General features: G+C 33.8%; 1 protein-coding gene across 1 annotated transcript in view; it reads left to right on the top strand.

Annotated features, from left to right (window-relative positions):
- The first annotated feature begins 5,079 nt into the window (after positions 1-5,079).
- Positions 5,080-18,595, top strand: part of LOC110663082 (E3 ubiquitin-protein ligase listerin) — a 29,263-nt gene continuing 15,747 nt past the window's right edge. Inside the window, exons 1-10 of the mRNA XM_021822294.2 lie at positions 5,080-5,265; positions 5,346-5,460; positions 6,089-6,151; positions 6,598-6,675; positions 7,512-7,603; positions 7,805-7,907; positions 11,697-11,849; positions 13,545-14,203; positions 14,352-14,841; positions 15,678-16,204. Coding sequence (XP_021677986.2) covers positions 5,207-5,265; positions 5,346-5,460; positions 6,089-6,151; positions 6,598-6,675; positions 7,512-7,603; positions 7,805-7,907; positions 11,697-11,849; positions 13,545-14,203; positions 14,352-14,841; positions 15,678-16,204 — 2,339 coding nt within the window. The 5' untranslated portion in view covers positions 5,080-5,206. The remainder of the gene's footprint in view (positions 5,266-5,345; positions 5,461-6,088; positions 6,152-6,597; positions 6,676-7,511; positions 7,604-7,804; positions 7,908-11,696; positions 11,850-13,544; positions 14,204-14,351; positions 14,842-15,677; positions 16,205-18,595) is intronic.

The raw sequence follows: 18,595 nt of genomic DNA on the forward strand, positions 1-18,595 counted from the left end.
TATGAATAGTAACTTCAACATGAAAATTTTTAAGAATGTAAGTTTAAGCATATTGGAGCTAGAATTGAACATATATAAATTAATTATTGGAATTATTGTGAGATAAGATACTGAAACACTATAAATTTCGTGTTTCAGCTAAAAAAGACCTGAAAAAGGATAGGGCAAACTAAGTCAAGGCCTAGAGGCGACTCACATCAGGTCTGTGCACAACAAACTTAAAATTCTTTATTTCTACTTGACAATTCTTGAAATAAATGTTGTGAATAATTTTGATTATTATGGCTTTGAAAATATTATTTGAAAAATAGTGTATTGCCTACTTTGTAAATGAAAAGTTTGAAATGAAATATGATTTGTGAATTGTATAAAATGTTTGAATAACTTGATTTAAATTGTTTTTTTATTCACACTTGGCATGACAATATCACTATGTTCTTCCTCCATTTATGGGGTGAGTTTAACTGTATTCCTCCCTCTTTGACTTTCCAGTGAGGAGGTGAGTTTGGATGAGTACTCATTAGCTAACTAGCCACCTCTCTCGTTGATTTCGATTAGTGGGATGAGTTTGCCTTGTCATGATGTACAACACGGCATGTTTTGAAATTTTGTGTCATGGCCTAAATTGTGTTATTGATTGGCAACACTATAATTATTAAATTGTTTGATCAAATTTGTGTTATATTAAGCTTTGAAAATTATGATTTGCTATAAATGTGATTTAAAAAAATTGTGAAATGTGATTGTGAGATTTTTGAATTATGAATTGTTCATAAATGTTTTATATTATGCATTTTGTATTTTATTATGCATCACTGAGTATTTTTATACTCAGCGATAGCTTTCTTTGCTGTCGCAGATAAAGACAAGAAAAAAGCAGTAGAGTGAGCTACTGATTTTTGAGACTACATGGAGGCTTTTGTACGGGTATTTAGTTATACCCTTGTAGTTTATTTTGATGTAAATAGTTTAATGTTATATGTATTAATGTAAAGTTGAGCAGTTATACAGTAATTTATAATAATGTTATTTTGGATTTTCTTTTTGTAAATTAATGTATTTGTAAATTAAGTACTATAGGCAATATGAATGAATTTGTGAAATATTTTGAGATGACAAATTTTTGGTTGAGTTGTGGAATTAAATTAAATTGTGTTGACTTGAGTTGATTTGGGTTGGGAGTTGTGAAAATAATTATTGGAAGTGTTTTTTTTTCAGGTTTTTGAAGAACTATTTTCTCAAAATACAGAAGGCACTCTGCCGAAATTTTTATAAAATTTGTGAAAAAATAAAATGGGACCAAAATTTTAATTAGTTTTTAAACTTCAAGTAAATGTTTTTAATTCCTACTAAAATGCTCACCACTTCCAAAAAGTAAGAAAATTATTTTAAAATCCCTTGTAGGGTACTTAATGAGTTATCGTTAGGTAAAGTTCGGTAGTTTATTAAGTATTCTACGAGATCATATTATGCCTTACAGAAGGATAAGGTGTGACACATCATGCCCAAAGTGAATAAAATCTTTCTTACATGAAATATTTTAACAGTGTGTGAATTATTTTTTTATTAAAAATATTATTTTTTTGACACATTAGCGAAAATTTGAAAGCATAAGATAAAATGTTGTGTTTGCTAATAGACAGTTATCATAGGGCACCACTTTATCACAAAAGTAAACCTTAGGTCTTAAAGTGAAAATGAGCAAAACTACATTATACTTTTTGTAATTTCCATGTCAGCATATTCTCTTCCACACCAACATCTTTTTATTCCATGTCAGAACCTTTTGAAATAGAGAAGATGGTAGACCATCGTTTGCTAATGATGTGAAACTTCATATCCCACTTTGTACTTTATCACAAAGTAAATCACAGACTTTGAAGCAAAAAATGAGTGAACCATATGATATATATATATATATGTTTATACCATGTCAGAACCTTTTGACATAGAAAGATGGAAGACCATCATTTGCAAATGATGTGAAACTTCATATCCCACTCTGTATTTGTATATATTCACTTTGTGACAAAGTACAAAGTGGCATATGAAATTTTACATCATTAGCAAGATGGTCTTCCATCTTCTCTATGTCTTGTAGTTAAAGAATATTAGTCATATAATATATATTTTAATTCTCAATTATTTATGTATTTTTTAGTTAAAAATTATATAATTGAGAAATATGTTAAAGATGATATAGAATTTTTATTAAAGAATACATTTTTGATATTAATATTTTGATTTTAATATTGATATTATTATTTTTATTATTATTTTCATATTAGAAACGCCAAAATATTTATAATTTTAAGTGTAAATGTAACAAAAAAAAAAAAAAACTTAAAACGCAACAGCCCCTCACCCTCTCCCCCGCGTCACCTTCTCCCCCTCACCTTCTCCCTCTCGCTTCCGACCAGCACCAGTGCCGGCGAGGCATCTGTGGCACTCCCCCACCTCAAGACGGTGTCAGGCGGCGACAGCAACGGTAGCAGGCGGCAGGGAGGAAAAGAAAGAGAGAGAAGAAAGGGAAGGAAAGAAAGAAGAGAGAGAGAGAGAAGCAGGCCATTTTCCGGCCACCAACGCTGGCGATCCAAGGTGCCACCAACCCTCCACGAACCCAGCTCCATTTTCCGACCAGCCATGCCCGGAATGGTGGAGTTTCCGGTGAGTTTCGAAGAGAGAGAAAGAGGAGAGAGAAAGTGACGGCAATGGCTTTCCGGCCACTTTTCCGGTGATCCGACCGTCGGATCGGAAATCCGAGGCCACCAATGGACTCAGGACGACGAGATCTTTGAGATAGGACTAGTCCCGCTCCGATCGGACACTGTTTGAAAAAGGCGATAATCGGACGGTCCAGATCGCTTGGTAAGATTTTCGAACTTTTTCGATTTCTAAAATTTAAAAATAATTTTATGATAATTATTAACAAAATTTAGACTTAATTTAGGTGCGATCGGATCGAGGATAGCTCACCGGCGTCGAGACTGCATTTTCAGCCAGATCCGGCTGCCCGACGGCCAGTCTCAGAACGTGGTCAATATTACAGTCAATCCTAGCATTTTCAGACGTTCTGGACGCGTTCCAAGTGTCAGAATTGGCATAGATAAACTCGAACTCCAAGTTGCTCATTTTCGGCTAATATCGATTTAGAATAAAATTCATAAAATATTCGTGGATTATCGAAAAAATTATAATTCCTTTTGCAATAGTCATATAATATTATTAGGGACCGCGAGGTAAAATTTTAGAATTTTTAGAGCTTTTTTGAGTGGATTTTTGAAAAATGTCAATTATAGGGACTAAAACGTAATTTTTAAGATTTTGAGTATTGTCTGATTTGTAGGGCCCAGGAGGAGCCATGTGATATTGATGAGATGTGATTGTGAAAATTGAGAATTTAGAAGTATTATTTGAGCCTTTTTGCAGGTTGGGTAGGTCCCAGGTATAGTGGAAATTCTGCCGGGTTTCCGGCATGAATTAGGCTGTCTATTGCCTCTTTAGAGTTTTGTCTTAACTTAGTACTAATAAATTTATAATTTAATTATTAGGTGATCGATGTCAGCTATTTTCCTGCATCCAGCAGCCACAATAGTCATCGGTGTACTGTGAGTAAAATATTAATTTTAATTGTAATTTCAATATTATTATATGTTCAAGCATGCCCATGCATCACTTATATGCATATATCTATGTAGATAAACTTTAGGCACGATTTATGTTGCATTCATAACTGTGAAAGTGCCATGTATGTTGTTGTGGTAATTTGGAGCAGTGTGCGTGCGTTGGCGTGCGTGTGATGTGGTGTGGACTATGGATAGGACGGGTAGTCACGGCTTGAGTTCTTCGCTGGGACCTGATCCTTCGGGGGGTAGTCACGGCTTGAGTTTTTCGCTGGGACCCCCGATTTGGTTTATTAAGCGAAAGTCCGGCTTGAGTTCTTCACTGGCACCAGGTTGGATTTAAGAGAGCTGTATAGGGGATCAGCTCCCATATATTATGATTGATATTACAGGGTGTGTGAGTGCTCCAAATTACCTTTTTGATGTTATGATGTGCAATTGTTGTTGATGTTGCATTTCACTCTACATGGTGCATTAGCTTTAAATAGTTATAGAGATTATGGTTAAAATTGATATTTTACTCTCTGAGTCGAACGCTCACTCCTGTTCAACATATTTTTTTTTCCAGGCTACAGGATGAGACATTTTTTTGAATAACCTATCCCTTTTCTCTCAGGTTATGAAAAGATTACTTAATTGTATTATTATTCTCTAAATTTGTAATTTAGGACTCCGCATGTGCTAGTAGTAGCATTAAGCCTGTCAGGGACTGTATGAATTCAATTTTTCGTATTAATAAATGAAAAGAAAAAATTTTATGAGTTTTAAATGGTTATAAATGAGGTAACAGGGTTGAGCTGGGCTCCCCAAATTTTTGTTTCTGATAATTTTTGGGCTAAGTTGACCCGAAATATGAGTATAACAGTTTAATTTAAATTATTTTATATGCATATTGGGCCTAAATTGTGGGTCTGGTTATGGATTTAAGAAATAGTTAGGCTTACTACGGGCCTTAGAGGCTTTAAGTTGGCCCAATTCCTAGTGCCGGTCCGACCCATAGGTTGGGTCGTGACAGTAAAAATTGAAATTTGAAATTGATTTATAATCAATATTAAAATAAAAAAAATTAAAATAAAAATTGAAGCCGAATCGCAATTACTAAAAATCGAACTGAAATATAATTCATAAAATTTAAAGAATCAAAGGATTGGTTTCAATTCCAATTCTTAGCCAAACACCCCAATAAATATATATTTATTTGTACTTCTTCCCAAGTTTCATTTATTGTTTGTTATAATATTAATTTACATATAAATTAATTGCCCTTTTTTTTTAAATGACGTATAAATTTATTGTTAAAAACTTAAAATTCTTTTTTTTAATTGATATTAATATGTATAAGTTGTTAAATATAAAATTATTTTAATTAATTGATATTTTAAAAAAATAAATAATATAAAAATTTTTAACATAAAAGGTTTATTAATATAAATTTAATGAATTGGGTTTTACCCGCATCTTTGCCAGTGGAAAGGGAAGAAACTCGGAACTCATTTTAAGCTTGGAGCATAGAAAGAGCGAGCTCGTCAACAATTCTCTCTAAAGATAAATTTTAGAAGCAAAGAATATAAGAGCTCGGCGTTATGGTTAGACAGAAAGGAGAATCCGGCGGCCGGAGCAAGTATCGTCCTTCAAGCAGCAGGTACTAAAGAACAAAAATAACTGTTCTTATTTATTGCTCTTTTATTATTCAAAGAACTGAACTTTGGGATTTGATTACAGTCTCGCTGCTTCGCTGTTGCCGTCGGGTTCTGCTGCCGCCGTGGGATTCGGTGGCTATGTTGGTAGCTCTCGTCTCGATACCTCTCTTTCTAGCGAAGAAGCAAGCGCCATTTTGGTATAACTCTCTCTCTTCTGCTTCTTAACCTCTTTTGATTTCTTTGAATGTGCAAGTGTATAGCTTTTAGCAACAAGAATAAACCTTTGTTTGTTTTGCGGGAATTGAATGGAAAAGAAAAGAAATATCAATTCCCTAATTTCTCTTTTGTTTGGATAGCAATTAGAGAAAAGGAAAATGAGAGAAATATGGAAATTAGACTTCTCAATTTCCCTTCAAGCCTCTAAAAAATTTCTCTCCAACTTAGAGCGAAAAGGAGGAAATTGAGGAAGTAAAAATTATAAAAAAAAAACTGAAGTTATAAATATACCTTAGCACTTATAGTAGTAAAAATAGACTTTATAGATTGTTTTTTTTTTTTTAAATTAAAGTAAGCAAAAAATAGAAGTGAAAATTGATTTCTTTTCCTTTCTTTCTTTTCTTTGCACTATTTAATTTCTTTTCATTTCAATTGAACAATTAAGGAACTAAACGAAAGCTAATCGATTTGTGGTTAGCATTGTAGTGCTGGCACTACAGGATATTAGAGGGAAGGAATTTGATGATTATTAAAGTACTATTCTGCTTGATATGGTGTTCTTTATGATATGCTATTACTTGTTATTTATGCTATTACTTGTTATTGCAGGATATAGATAGTGAAGTTGCAGTGCACTTGAAGAGATTGGCTAGGAAGGATCCTACTACCAAGGTAAAAATTGTGTATATGCTCACACAAGCACATGCGCAACAATACGTTAAAGCTATACAAATAACAATTAAGATTTAATCCCAAACTAGTTGAGATAGGCCTTATGGATTTTTTTTTCACTGTTCAGCACTGTTTGAGGCCAGTTCTGCATCAATATTCAAGAATTATAATTTTTTTGAAACTATCCCAATGTCATTTTGGGTCCTCCTCTTCCTCCTTATTCCTACTACTAATTTATCTCATTTTTGTATAGAAGTATGAGTCTCTACATTGGATATTATCAAACCATCTTAAATGATGTTCTCTCATTTTATCCCCAATGTGTCCTTACACACAAAATATGTATACATACATAAATTTGTGTGCATGTATATATATGAATGTGAATTGACATGGCATGCAACTTATTGTATTAGATGCTTATTCTCTTTTAATTCTTCTAACAGCTTAAAGCTCTGCATTCTCTATCTGTTCTGTTCAAGCAAAAGTCTGGAAAGGACTTGGTACTAATTATTCCACAATGGGTATACTCTCTCTCTCTCTCTCTCTCTCTCTCTTCCCCATAGAAAACACAAACAACACCCCCCCCCCCCCCCACCCCCCCCAACAACACACACACACACACACACCTTTCTTTCTCTTCTCCTTTATATGATTGTTGACCAATTTGTGCATGTAATACTACAGTCTCCTGCCTTTCTCTTAAAGTTATATGAGCAGAAATGTAAATGCTTTAACTAGTTGTTATCCTTTCCCTGGCCACCTACATAAATGAGTGTTCATCCTAGAAACTGTCAAAACTATGCAATAATTGATCAATTTGGTTATGATGTGTGTGAAATTTGGAGGAAAAGTATAGGAGGAAGAATGGACTCGATCATAAAAGGCAAAGGGGAGGCTTAAGGTGGAGGTTGTGTTGCCATTGAAATTAAGCTTCATTGTAATAGTCCTCTACATGACTCTGATTGCCAATATTAATAATCTTACTCTGATTCATGTTTAATTATTCTGTGTTTGGTAAATATCTTTACCTATTCTCCCCACACCCCCCCCCCCCTCCCCACCTACAATGACTCACTTAAAGAAATAACATAAAGTTATACTGTGAGACAAAGAAAATTTTTTTGTTCATCTCATTTTTATTTTTTTATGTTTGGTAATTATAGTTGAAGATAACTAGTTGGATTAATTTTCTGAGCCCACCAAGTTATTGATCTGTCACTGTTTGTGTGTGTATAATATTTAATAATAGTTACTCATTGTTGCTATGTGATTTTCAGGTTTCTATACTTTATGCTTGATTTTGCTTTTTGCATTTTTCATTCAGTCTGAACTTTTGCAATTCTTGTGCTTCACTTAGGCATTTGAATACAAGAGGCTGTTGTTGGATTATAATAGAGAAGTTCGGCGAGCCACTCATGAAACCATGAACAACCTTGTTGTTGCCGTTGGGTATGGACATTTCTTTTGCTTAAGATGCTTATGGAAGCAATTGTTTTTTCTTTCTCTTTCTGTAAGATGTCAAAAGTTGCTGCTTACCTTTATTTTTAGTATGTTGTAGCATTCTTTTACCGTGGTTCATTAATATTTTCGTTGGTTTTCAAAAATGTTTGTGCTAATATTTTGGTTGTGGAAAAACTTGTGTTTTCACAGAAGAGATTTAGCTCCACACCTGAAATCTTTGATGGGACCATGGTGGTTTTCTCAATTTGATTCGGTTTCTGAAGTTTCTGTAGCTGCAAAGCAATCACTACAGGTTTTGTAACTGCTTTTAAGCTGCAAAAATATGCTGTCTTTCTTTTGTTAAAAGAGGTCTAACACTTTCCCTAAGATACTAGATTTGATTGAAAAGAAAGTAAAAAACACAATTTGTTGTAGATGATGCAATATAAGAGTTGCTTTGTGAATAAAATGTCCCTTTTGTATAAAATTACCGAAAGAAAAAAAAAGTAAAAAAGAAAGAAAGTAGGGAAGGAAGGAAAGAATAAATAAATAAAGAAGAGATAGGTATCAAGCTAATCCTATACTTAAACTTAAGTAGGTCTTATAGTAAGGTTGAAAAGATGCTCTATGATGCTCTAACTCTAACTCTAACCAAAGTTTTAAAGGATGGTAAGATGGGATAACTGGGTTCAATTCCTTCTTCCGGAAATTCCATTGTGTTGTGGCATTCTGAGAGATTTCATTTTGAGGGAATCCCGTTCTTTTTCATACAACCTTGAAACTCTTGGCTTAGGTATTCTCTACCTCAATCAGATCAAAGTGTTTTAATACTCTTTCCAAGTTATTTATCTACTTCATTTCTGAATTCTTTGAACTTTTCAAATGATTTAGGTTTATATTTCATCAGATTTACATGGCCATATCTGTAATGGTCCTTAGTTAATGACTTAATGTAATGAAATATAAATATCCTTCTATAGCATGTGTGGTCATTGACCCACATACATCCTAATGTCTTCTCCCAGTAACTTAACTAATCTCTCCCAATAAACAAGCTTTACAAGTTTCATATGATTCATAATCAAAAGGATCAAAGTGTCCTTCCTTGTGTAACTTTGTGATTCTTGTTTCATTGATATAACCTAATCTACAATGCCATACGTAGGATGGATTTTGTTTATCTGATTTCAACTTCTTGCTGTTTATGTTAAGTATATTCCTTTCTAGATGAAGCATATAAAAACCATTTGTATAAATACCAGATCCATAGAAAATATAATTATCATAAAAGGACAACATTTGTTCAAGGTTTGAGCTATAACCTTTCAAAGGATGAGGTGTCTCGAGTCCATCATATTGTTAATTGCTCATGGAATCTCTTCTTTGCATAATGCTTTTATTTGTCATTTCTTATGTGTCTTCTATTGCGACTTTCATTTCTTTTATGAGGAGGCATTGATAGAATTTTCTTTGTAGCTTTGCTGGATTCTTTTCAGTTGTTCCTTGGGGTAGACAAGAGGGTTTGATCTTTTGGATTCTTCTAGTGATTTTTGTAAATCCTTCCTTTCCAATCTGATTTGTCCCTCCCATGATCACAAATATGCAAATAAATTTGGTAAGTTAAGAAGGTACCACTAATGTAGAGAAATGCATGCATTTTTTATGATCAGGCTGGTTAGATATAGGACAAGGTGGTCTTATTGGCTTCTGCTTCAGGGGCTCTCTTTAAGTTCTCTTCAATATGATCTAGGGCACTACTTATTAACTGTTTGTGCCTTTACGTATTGCATGGTTAGGAGGATGTCTTATCCTCCAAGTTGTAATCCCTGATCTTTTCCCTTAATAAAATTTATTTTTTCATAAAATAAATATGGTTATTTATCGCATATATATATATATATATATATATATATATAGGAAAACAAGATGGCTAGCAGTTTTGACAGAATCCGAAATCCACCCCTCCTATCCCTACCTCTAGCCTCTTCACCATTTATATATATATATATATATATATATATATATATATATATATATATATATAGGAAAACAAGATGGCTAGCAGTTTTGACAGAATCCAAAATCCACCCCTCCTATCCCTACATCTAGCCTCTTCACCATTTAAGCGATGTCCTATGTAACATGTGAAAGACCAATTTCAATTTATACATGTCCAAACTTGTATAAATTGAGTTAGTTTTATTATTTTTATTTATTGTAATTAAATTTATTATCATTATTTTTGAAATTGTTGGCAGTCAATAATGGGATACTAGGGATATTAGTGGATAAGATTTCCACTTATGAATAGTAATTTAAATGGGTTCAAAGTATTTCCAAGAAAAAATTGAGATAGGTAGATGGTGCAATAGTGTGGAAGTAGTGTGTTAGTTTTTTGTGGAAAAACAATTGCCAAGGATAAATATTTAATACTCGAAGCTAACTGGATGAAAAAATGTACACAGATCAATGATCAAACAGTTGGTTTAATGGTTATTAAGGATAATCAATTTCAACTATTAAGGAGCTAAGCCAATCCAAAGGTATACTAAACTAAACTACGAAATCAAGGTTTGTTTCCCATTAATTGAAACCACCTGTTAAAGAAATGCCAATTTTAGTGGAGAAAAAAATTATGGCACATCATTTGGGTTTTGTACAGGGCATTAGAGCCCATTAAGTACTTAATTAGTTCCCTCTCTGTGTGCAATGCTGTAACTTGTTCAATAATTGCAAGCCAAGTAGCACTCTTCTAATCTGTCATCTTGTGCTGCACCATTACTCCTTAAGCATGTCATTCTTGGTAACGCCAAGAGATAAGCAGGCAGTAACACCCCTTTTCTGTATTTTAAGCTGTGGACTTCTTTTAAGGCTGAAGAAACTTGTATAATGAGAACTGAAAAATCCACAAGCTTCAATGAAAATTAAATAAAGCCCTGGAAAAATTACCACATATTCAAGCTCAAATTCAAATCTTAAATCCCGAAAATGAAGACTTCTATAAAACCACAGAGTTTTAGCTTACTGAGCTCAAATAGCAACCAAGCATGCTGAATTGAGCTCTAATAATTGAATAATTAATCATTCCCAAGAGGTGCAGAAAACTGATGTTTTCAAGTAAATATGAAAAATTAAAATGGATTGGTGATGTGGGACTTTTTTTTAAATACTATAGGTCTATGTATTCTATAAAGAAATTTAGGAAATAGTTTATTTGGGTATTTTAGTTATTTGGGGTATTTTTGGTATTTAGCTTTGTTATTAGGGTTAGGATTATTTTATTACTTTTTATAAGTATCATTAAGAGTTTTTGAACATTGATTTGGGTATTTTTGAAGATTGAGAATTAAATAAAATTTGGTAGCATCATTCTCCATTGTTTTCTCCCTTTGTGTGTTGTATTTCTTTTGTGGTTCTACATCAATTTGGTATTACTGCTACATGGATTTGTCAAGAGGTATTTCGGACTTTGGATTCTACTCTTTATGTTTTCTATTTGTAGTTCAACTCTCTAGAGTCAAGTTCTTTTAGCTGAGGGGGAATGGTGTGGGACCATTTGTTAGAGACTTTAGGTCTGTATTTTAGAAAAAAAATTTCAGGAAATAGTTTATTTTAGTATTTCAATTTTTTAGGATATTTTTGGTGTTTAACTTTGTTATTAGGGTTAGGTTATTTGACTCTACATAAGCATTATTCAGAGTTCTTGAACATTTTTTGTTTGGTAATTTTGAAGATCAAGAATTAATATCAATTTGAGAGCATCATTTTCCATTGTTTTCGTCCTTTGTGTGTTTTACTTATTTTGTGGTTTTAAATCAATTGGTATTCTCTGTGTATTTAGAGAGCAAGAGCCTCTTTATTTATTTTTCCTTTTTTTTTTGGGGAGGGGGTTCGGGGGGTGTAACTTGGACAGCAAATTTATTTTAGTAATTTCCCTATAACAAAATAGCATTATTATCTTTTTTAAGTGCTGCTGACATCTTTTTAAACTTTTACGTCCATTGCTTTTAGAGTGTTGCCCTTCACATATTAATTTTTTGTTTAAATTTTATTAATTTGAAAATTTTTGTTGCTTAGTAGTCATATTATCTATTGTGCACAGGCTGCCTTTCCAGCACAGGAAAAGAGATTGGATGCTTTAATATTGTGCACAACTGAAGTATTCATGTATTTGGAGGAAAATTTAAAGCTCACACCACAAAGTATGTCAGATAGAGCAGCTGCTTTGGATGAATTGGAGGACATGCATCAGCAGGTATGGTCTACATGTATCCACCTCTTTGGTTTGAAATGGACATTGGTGTGTAGACCTGATCTTCAGCCCAGGGAGGGATTGCTAGGCCCAGCCTGTAAAACCTGGGTTGGGCAAGGGATTTTTCCTTGGAGCCTTATCAGCCCTGCCTGATCAAAGGCCAGGCTTGGAATGATATATTTCTCAGGGCCTGACTTGACCAATGTCAAGATAACAGGCAGTTATATACATATATATATATATATATATATATATATATATATATATATATATATATATATATATCTATTAGAGAAATTGCTACCTATGTCAAAACACCTCTGCACACTCATATGATAAATCTCATCCTTGTTTTTGCTGGAACTGTGATATCTTTATATAATGTTCATTGCATTTGAGCTGCTACTATAGAGGTTGCTTCAAATTCTTTATTTACAAGGTGTTTTGTCCATAGTTGTTTAGAGTTACACAAGGCGCTGCCCTAGCATCTCTAACGGTGAATGGCAAACAACCTCTAAAAGGCTCATGCTTTATGGGCCTAGGCTTCTTTATGCCCTATAAAGGCAAGCCTTTCTAGTGTCCACTTTTAACATGTGCTTTCATTTGTCTGAAGTAAAGACAATGCTACTAGACTCGGAGCCTTCCAACCTACCAAAATCTAGTGTTGATGCGCTGGAAAGTCACCAGATCTTGTTGGATCGCCACACCTGGAGCTGCCGATTGTTGATTCTTCTAAGATCCACACCTTAAAACCTCGTTTTTGTTCCTCTCTCATTCTCTCTTCTCTCTTCCCTGCCAGCTTAGCTCCCCTGTTTCAGGGTTACCTATGTTCATTTATTTCTTCCTTTTCTTTTCTCCCTAATAACAGCAATACTGAAAATGCTGCCTCTGCATGTCCAAAAGTGTTGTTTCTGGGTTTGTTTTATTTTCTGACTACCAAAGTGCTATCTGCCTGTCTCAAAGAAAAAAAAAATTGTTCATTTTGTGTATTTTCTGTCAGGTAGTAACCCTAACAGTAGATATTCCAGGGGAGAAAATAGAAGAAATAATAGAATAGAAGAGAGAGAGAGAGAGAGAGAGAGAGAGAGAGAGAGAGAGAGAGAGAAGAGAATTTTGGGGAGAAGATAGAGAATATTATTGATCAGAATTCAGAATGCCTAATACAGGTATTTCAGCTCCCTTTTATAACAGATTTCCCCCCAATTCCTTAGTAACTGCTCTTAACAACAAACAGTTGTAACTAATAGTTTCCCTCCAAAACAATTAAAAACTACTCAACAGACCTAATGAACTTTCCCTCCACAATTCTAATCTGCTCTACTAGCTCAATTTCATATTCCTATCCTTATTTCTGTATTTTCTTCTTCTATACGTAACATTTTTCTGGTAAGAGTTGGTTAACTTTGGATTGCCGCCATGAAGATTGTTAACTTTGGTCAATTTGGTTAAATAGAGCTAATATCTTGATCTTGCAATCAATATTTGATCTTAATTTTAAATTTTTATTGTAAGTTTTATTTTATTTTATTTTATCTCTCTCTCTGTCTGTGCCTACTCTCACTTAGGCATGCACCTGCAGTTTGTACTTAAATTTAAACTCTAGGATCGCTTTGAGCAATAGCATGCCATGCACCTTAAATAACTACTTAGCTGCTTGTTACTAATGTTGAATTTGTATGCTGTTTTATTGTTTTTCAGGTGATATCTTCATCCATACTGGCATTAGCCACGCTTCTTGATGTTTTGGTTTGCATGCAATCTGAACGACCTGGATTTGAAAATTTACCTGCTGAATCAAAGCATGCTTCAAAGGCTAGAGTGACTGCTATTTCTTTTGCTGAAAAGTTATTCTCTGCCCACAAATATTTTCTTGACTTTCTGAAGTCCCAAAGCCCTGCAATTCGTTCTGCTACATATTCAGCCCTAAAGAGTTTCATTAAAAACATTCCTCATGCCTTCAACGAAGGAAATATGAAAACTCTTGCTGCTGCAATACTTGGTGCATTTCAGGAAAAGGATCCTAGTTGTCATTCGTCAATGTGGGATGCACTATTGCTATTTTCAAGAAAGTTTCCTGAAAGTTGGACTCTGTTGAATGTTCAGAAAATTGTGCTAAACCGGTTTTGGCATTTTCTTAGGAATGGTTGCTTTGGATCTCAGCAGGTTTCTTATCCAGCTTTGGTAATATTTTTGGATATTTTGCCTTCTAAATCAGTAGAGGGAGAGAAGTTTTTTCTTGAATTTTTCCATAACCTATGGGATGGAAGGACCTTGTCCAATTCAACAAGTTCTGCTAATCTAGCATTTTTCCGGGCATTTAAAGAATGTTTCCTTTGGGGATTGCATAATGCATCAAGGTGTGATGTTGTACAGTTCTCTTAATGCAGCATTCTAAGCTTGTGGTGTATTAAGTTGTGTGCTAGTATTGGATCTTGTTTTGTCTTTTTCCTTCTTTATTTAATTTGGGTATTAGTTTTCTAATATATATATCTTCTTTGGTGGCAGGTATTGTGATAGTTTGGATTCTTTACATCATTTTAGAGTCGCTCTCGTTGATAATATAGTAGTGAAACTTCTGTGGCAAGAATACCTGTTTGTTGGCTTCAAGAATCAGAATAGAGCATCCTATGGAATGTCTAAGGATCCTTCTGAGGATGGCTGTTTAACTACTGACCAGAAGATTGTGGAATCATTGAATATCAAGTATCCTGTTAATTATTTGCAAGAGTCAGGAAAATGCATTGTGGAAATTCTTTCAGGCATTTATTCAATGGAACATGATCTACTTGCTACTTTTTGCATGGCATTTCAGGAGAATTGCCTAAAGATGTTTGAGCAAAAAGAGAACACAGGAAGAAATACTGAAAATTTTGAACCTGTCATTAAATTTTTGTCATTGCTGGAACAGCATTCAGTGCGAAAAGGTGAAACTTGGCCTTTGGTTTATTTAGTGGGACCAATGTTGGCCAAGTCTTTCCCATTGATAAGATCTCATGTAAGTTACTGTTTCCTTTGACATATTTAGCGAGAATTGGTGTGATTTGTTGATTTCTTATAATATCTTGCATTTCTGTTTATGGATTTGCATTTGCGCTGGCCTTGGAGGATATATGCTGCACTTTGCTTGCATGTTTTGGCTGGCATCAGAGTTATATCCTTTATGCCTAAATGACAACTGTTGGAAATGTGTGGAATTTCAAACATGTGGCCATGGCGTTGGTCATACTTTACTAACTTGTTTCCCTTTAACTAATGGACCCCTAAAGAATTTGCCACAACAGAAATCCACAGCTAGCTCAATTAACCTCCTTCTAGACCTTTTTGTTGATTAAAAAGTTCTTATCACAAATATATAGCTTTTCAAACATTTTTTCTTCATGTTTAAATGAAAAAAGGGCCTTTTTAGTTTATTTTATTCTTGCATTTGCTTTTGTGAAATAACTGGAGCTTCTAGAATTCCATGTAAATTAAGTAGTTTTTTAACTTTCTGTGAAGACAATTGAACTTTTGCCTCAATAGGACTTCGTAGTAAAGGATATAGTATCCAATAGCTCATGAAAAGTTTAGCCCTAAATAGATGGGATGAAGAAAATAAAGCCATGTGGCCAGTCTTGACTAATTTGGGTCTGAGGCTGATAGTTGAGTTTGACTTTTACTTGCTGTGTCCACCTTGTGAGTCCTTCATAAAGTCTTAAAGTCTTGTTAATAATGTGTTTATGGAACTCTCATTCTTCTAGTTTTTTTTTTTTTTTTTTTTTTTTTTTTTTTTTTTTCAGTACTATGGATTCTAATGCATTTTTGTGCTTGATCTTGAATGCTCTCTTACCTCAGGACATACCAGATGGTTTGAGGCTTCTGTCAGTTGCAGTTTCATTATTTGGACCGCGTAAGATAGTCCAGGAACTTTTCTTCTGCAATGAAAATCATTGCTCTTCTTCCCTCGCAGATGATAGGGACAAAGAATTGGAACCAGAGTCTTTCATGAAAGTGTTCAAAGAAACATTTGTTCCATGGTGTCTGGTTGGATATAATACCTCCAGCAGTACTCGACTTGATCTCTTGCTTGCATTTCTCAATGATGAATATTTCTCTGAGCAGTGGAGTGCAATTATTTCTCATGCAATTTGTCAAGCACATAAAACTGAGCCTGGGTCCCTAGAATCTGACTACTTAGTTCTGTTGGCAATGCTTTTAGAGAAAGCAAGGTTTGAAATTGCAAACAGGAGACTTGAAGAAGATTCTAATCGTCGGCACTGGTCCAACCCAGATGACTGGCATCATGATCTTCTTGAATCAACTGTAGTTGCTGTCGCTAGCTCCTCTTTTCCCTTGGGAGCTTCATCTGCTCAGTTTGTGTGGTATGTGAATTAGAGTGTTGCTATTGATGCATTATTCTATGCAATTTAATGTAGAAGACAGAGAATTTAGAGAATTTCTTTTATATTTCTTTATACGAAAATGATTTACAAGAATTCTAATTTATATGCAAAGGCTAGGACTAAATAGAAAACTAATAAATACAATGATTCTTAATTACATTCTAATTTACAACTAATTTACACTAACTAAAGGATTCTAACACTCCCTCAAGTTGGTTCATGTATGTTGCACATGCCCAACTTGCAAACTAAGGTATGAAACCCCTTACAACTTAATCCCTTAGTGAACACATCAACTAACTGGTTTTTCGACCCTATGTAAGAAATACTTAAGGAACCATTGACAACTTTTTCTTTTATGAAGTGTCTGTCAATCTCTATATGCTTGGTCCGATCATGCTGAACTAGATTGTGAACTATACTGATGACAGCTTTGTTATCACAGAACAAGGACAAACCACTAGCTTCCAGCAATTTTAATTCCTCCAACTTTCGTAACCATAATAGTTCGCAAATATTTTGAGTCATTGCTCTAAACTCAGTCTCTGCATTAGATCTTGCTGTCACATTTTGCTTCTTGCTTCTCCAAGTGACTAGATTATCACCAACAAAAGTACAGTAACCAGATGTCGATCTCCTACATCAAGAGATCCAACTCAATCTGCATTTGTAAAGGCCTTAATCTGAAGATGACCATGCTTTGAGAAAAGAAGTCCTTTCCCAGGTGCAGATTTAAGTATTACAAGATACGGAAAATAGCCTCTAAATGAGGTTCACGAGGATCATGCATATACTGACTCACTAGACCCACTGCATATGCTATATTTTGTCTGGTATGCAAACGATAAATTAGTCTGCCAGCCAACCTCTGATATCTCCCTATATTTACTGATTCCCGAACTCCAGCTTGCAATTTGTGATTTGCCTCAATGGGAGACTCTGCTGGTTTACAACCTAGCATTCTTGATTCCTCTAATAGATCCAGTATGTACTTCCTTTGAGAAATAAAGATTCCTTTATCTGATCTGGTAACCTCTATTCTAAGAAAGTACTTTAGCCTTCTCAAATCTTTGATTTTAAACTCCTGTGCTAGTCGCTCCTTTAGATGAGTTAATTCTTCCCTATCATTACCAGTTATCACAATATCATCCACATAGACAATAAGCAGAGTGATTTTACCCTTATAGTGTTTTATAAACAAAGTCTGATCAACATTGCTTTGGCAGTATCCAAATGAAACCATAGTCTTACTGACCCTGTCAAACCATGCCCTAGGTGACTGTTTTAAGCCATACAGTGCTTTCTTCAATCTACAAACTTTTCCTCTCGTCTTCTCATCCTCAAATCTTGAAGGAATTTTCATATACACTTCTTCTTCCAAATCACCAAGTAGACAGTGTTATCAAGGCGACACTAAGGCGACAGAGCACCTTATGGCGAGAGGCGAGGGCCTTTTTGAAGCAAGACGCTATAACCTTAAAAAACTCAACTCAACTAAGCCTTTATCCCAACTCAACTAAGCAAAGCGCTATAACCTTAATTGCCAAAATTATATATGTGTGTGTGTGTGTGTGTACTTATAACAATGCCTATATAAATTAAACAATTAATTAACAAAAACAAAAAGTAAAATAATCAAATTAACAATAAATTAATAATTCCTATATAAAATAAACAACTAATTAACAAAAAAAAAGGAAAACTAATTAAATTAACAAGAATAACAATTAAAAAGTAAATTAATTACAAACAAATTAACAATACTCATATTAATTAAACAATAAATTAACAAGAACAAAAAGTGAAATAATCACATTAACAATAGAATAATAATTACAATATAAAATAAACAACTAATTAGAACTAATGTCTAATTAACAAGATAAAAGGCAAAATTAATCAAATTAATAAGAATAATAAGTAAAAAGTAAATTAATAATACCCATATTAAATAATCAGCCAATCAATAAGTAAAATAATTAATTTAACAATATCCATGTTAAATAATTAAATAATTAACAAGTAAAATAATTAATTTAACAATATCTATAAAATTTAAATAATTAATAAAAATAAAAGGTAAAATAATTAAATTAATAGCAAATAATTAACTAGTTAATAAAACCAAGCACAGAGAAGGAGAAGGAAAGGAAAGGAGAAAAAAAAAAAGAGAGGGCAGATTGCTGTACATCGACAGCGTAACAGGGTAGGAAGAACCGAAGAACCCAACCAGGAAGGAGGAGGAGAAGGAAAGGGGAAAAAAAAAATTTGCAGTGCTGGTGCGTTTTCCAAAGAAAAGAGCAGGAGAGGGAGGAAGATAGGATGACAGAGGAGGAAGAAGATAGCAGAAACAGAGGAGAAAGAAGAAAA

This window comes from Hevea brasiliensis, chromosome 12, assembly GCF_030052815.1.
Source record: "Hevea brasiliensis isolate MT/VB/25A 57/8 chromosome 12, ASM3005281v1, whole genome shotgun sequence".
Taxonomy (NCBI): domain Eukaryota; kingdom Viridiplantae; phylum Streptophyta; class Magnoliopsida; order Malpighiales; family Euphorbiaceae; genus Hevea; species Hevea brasiliensis.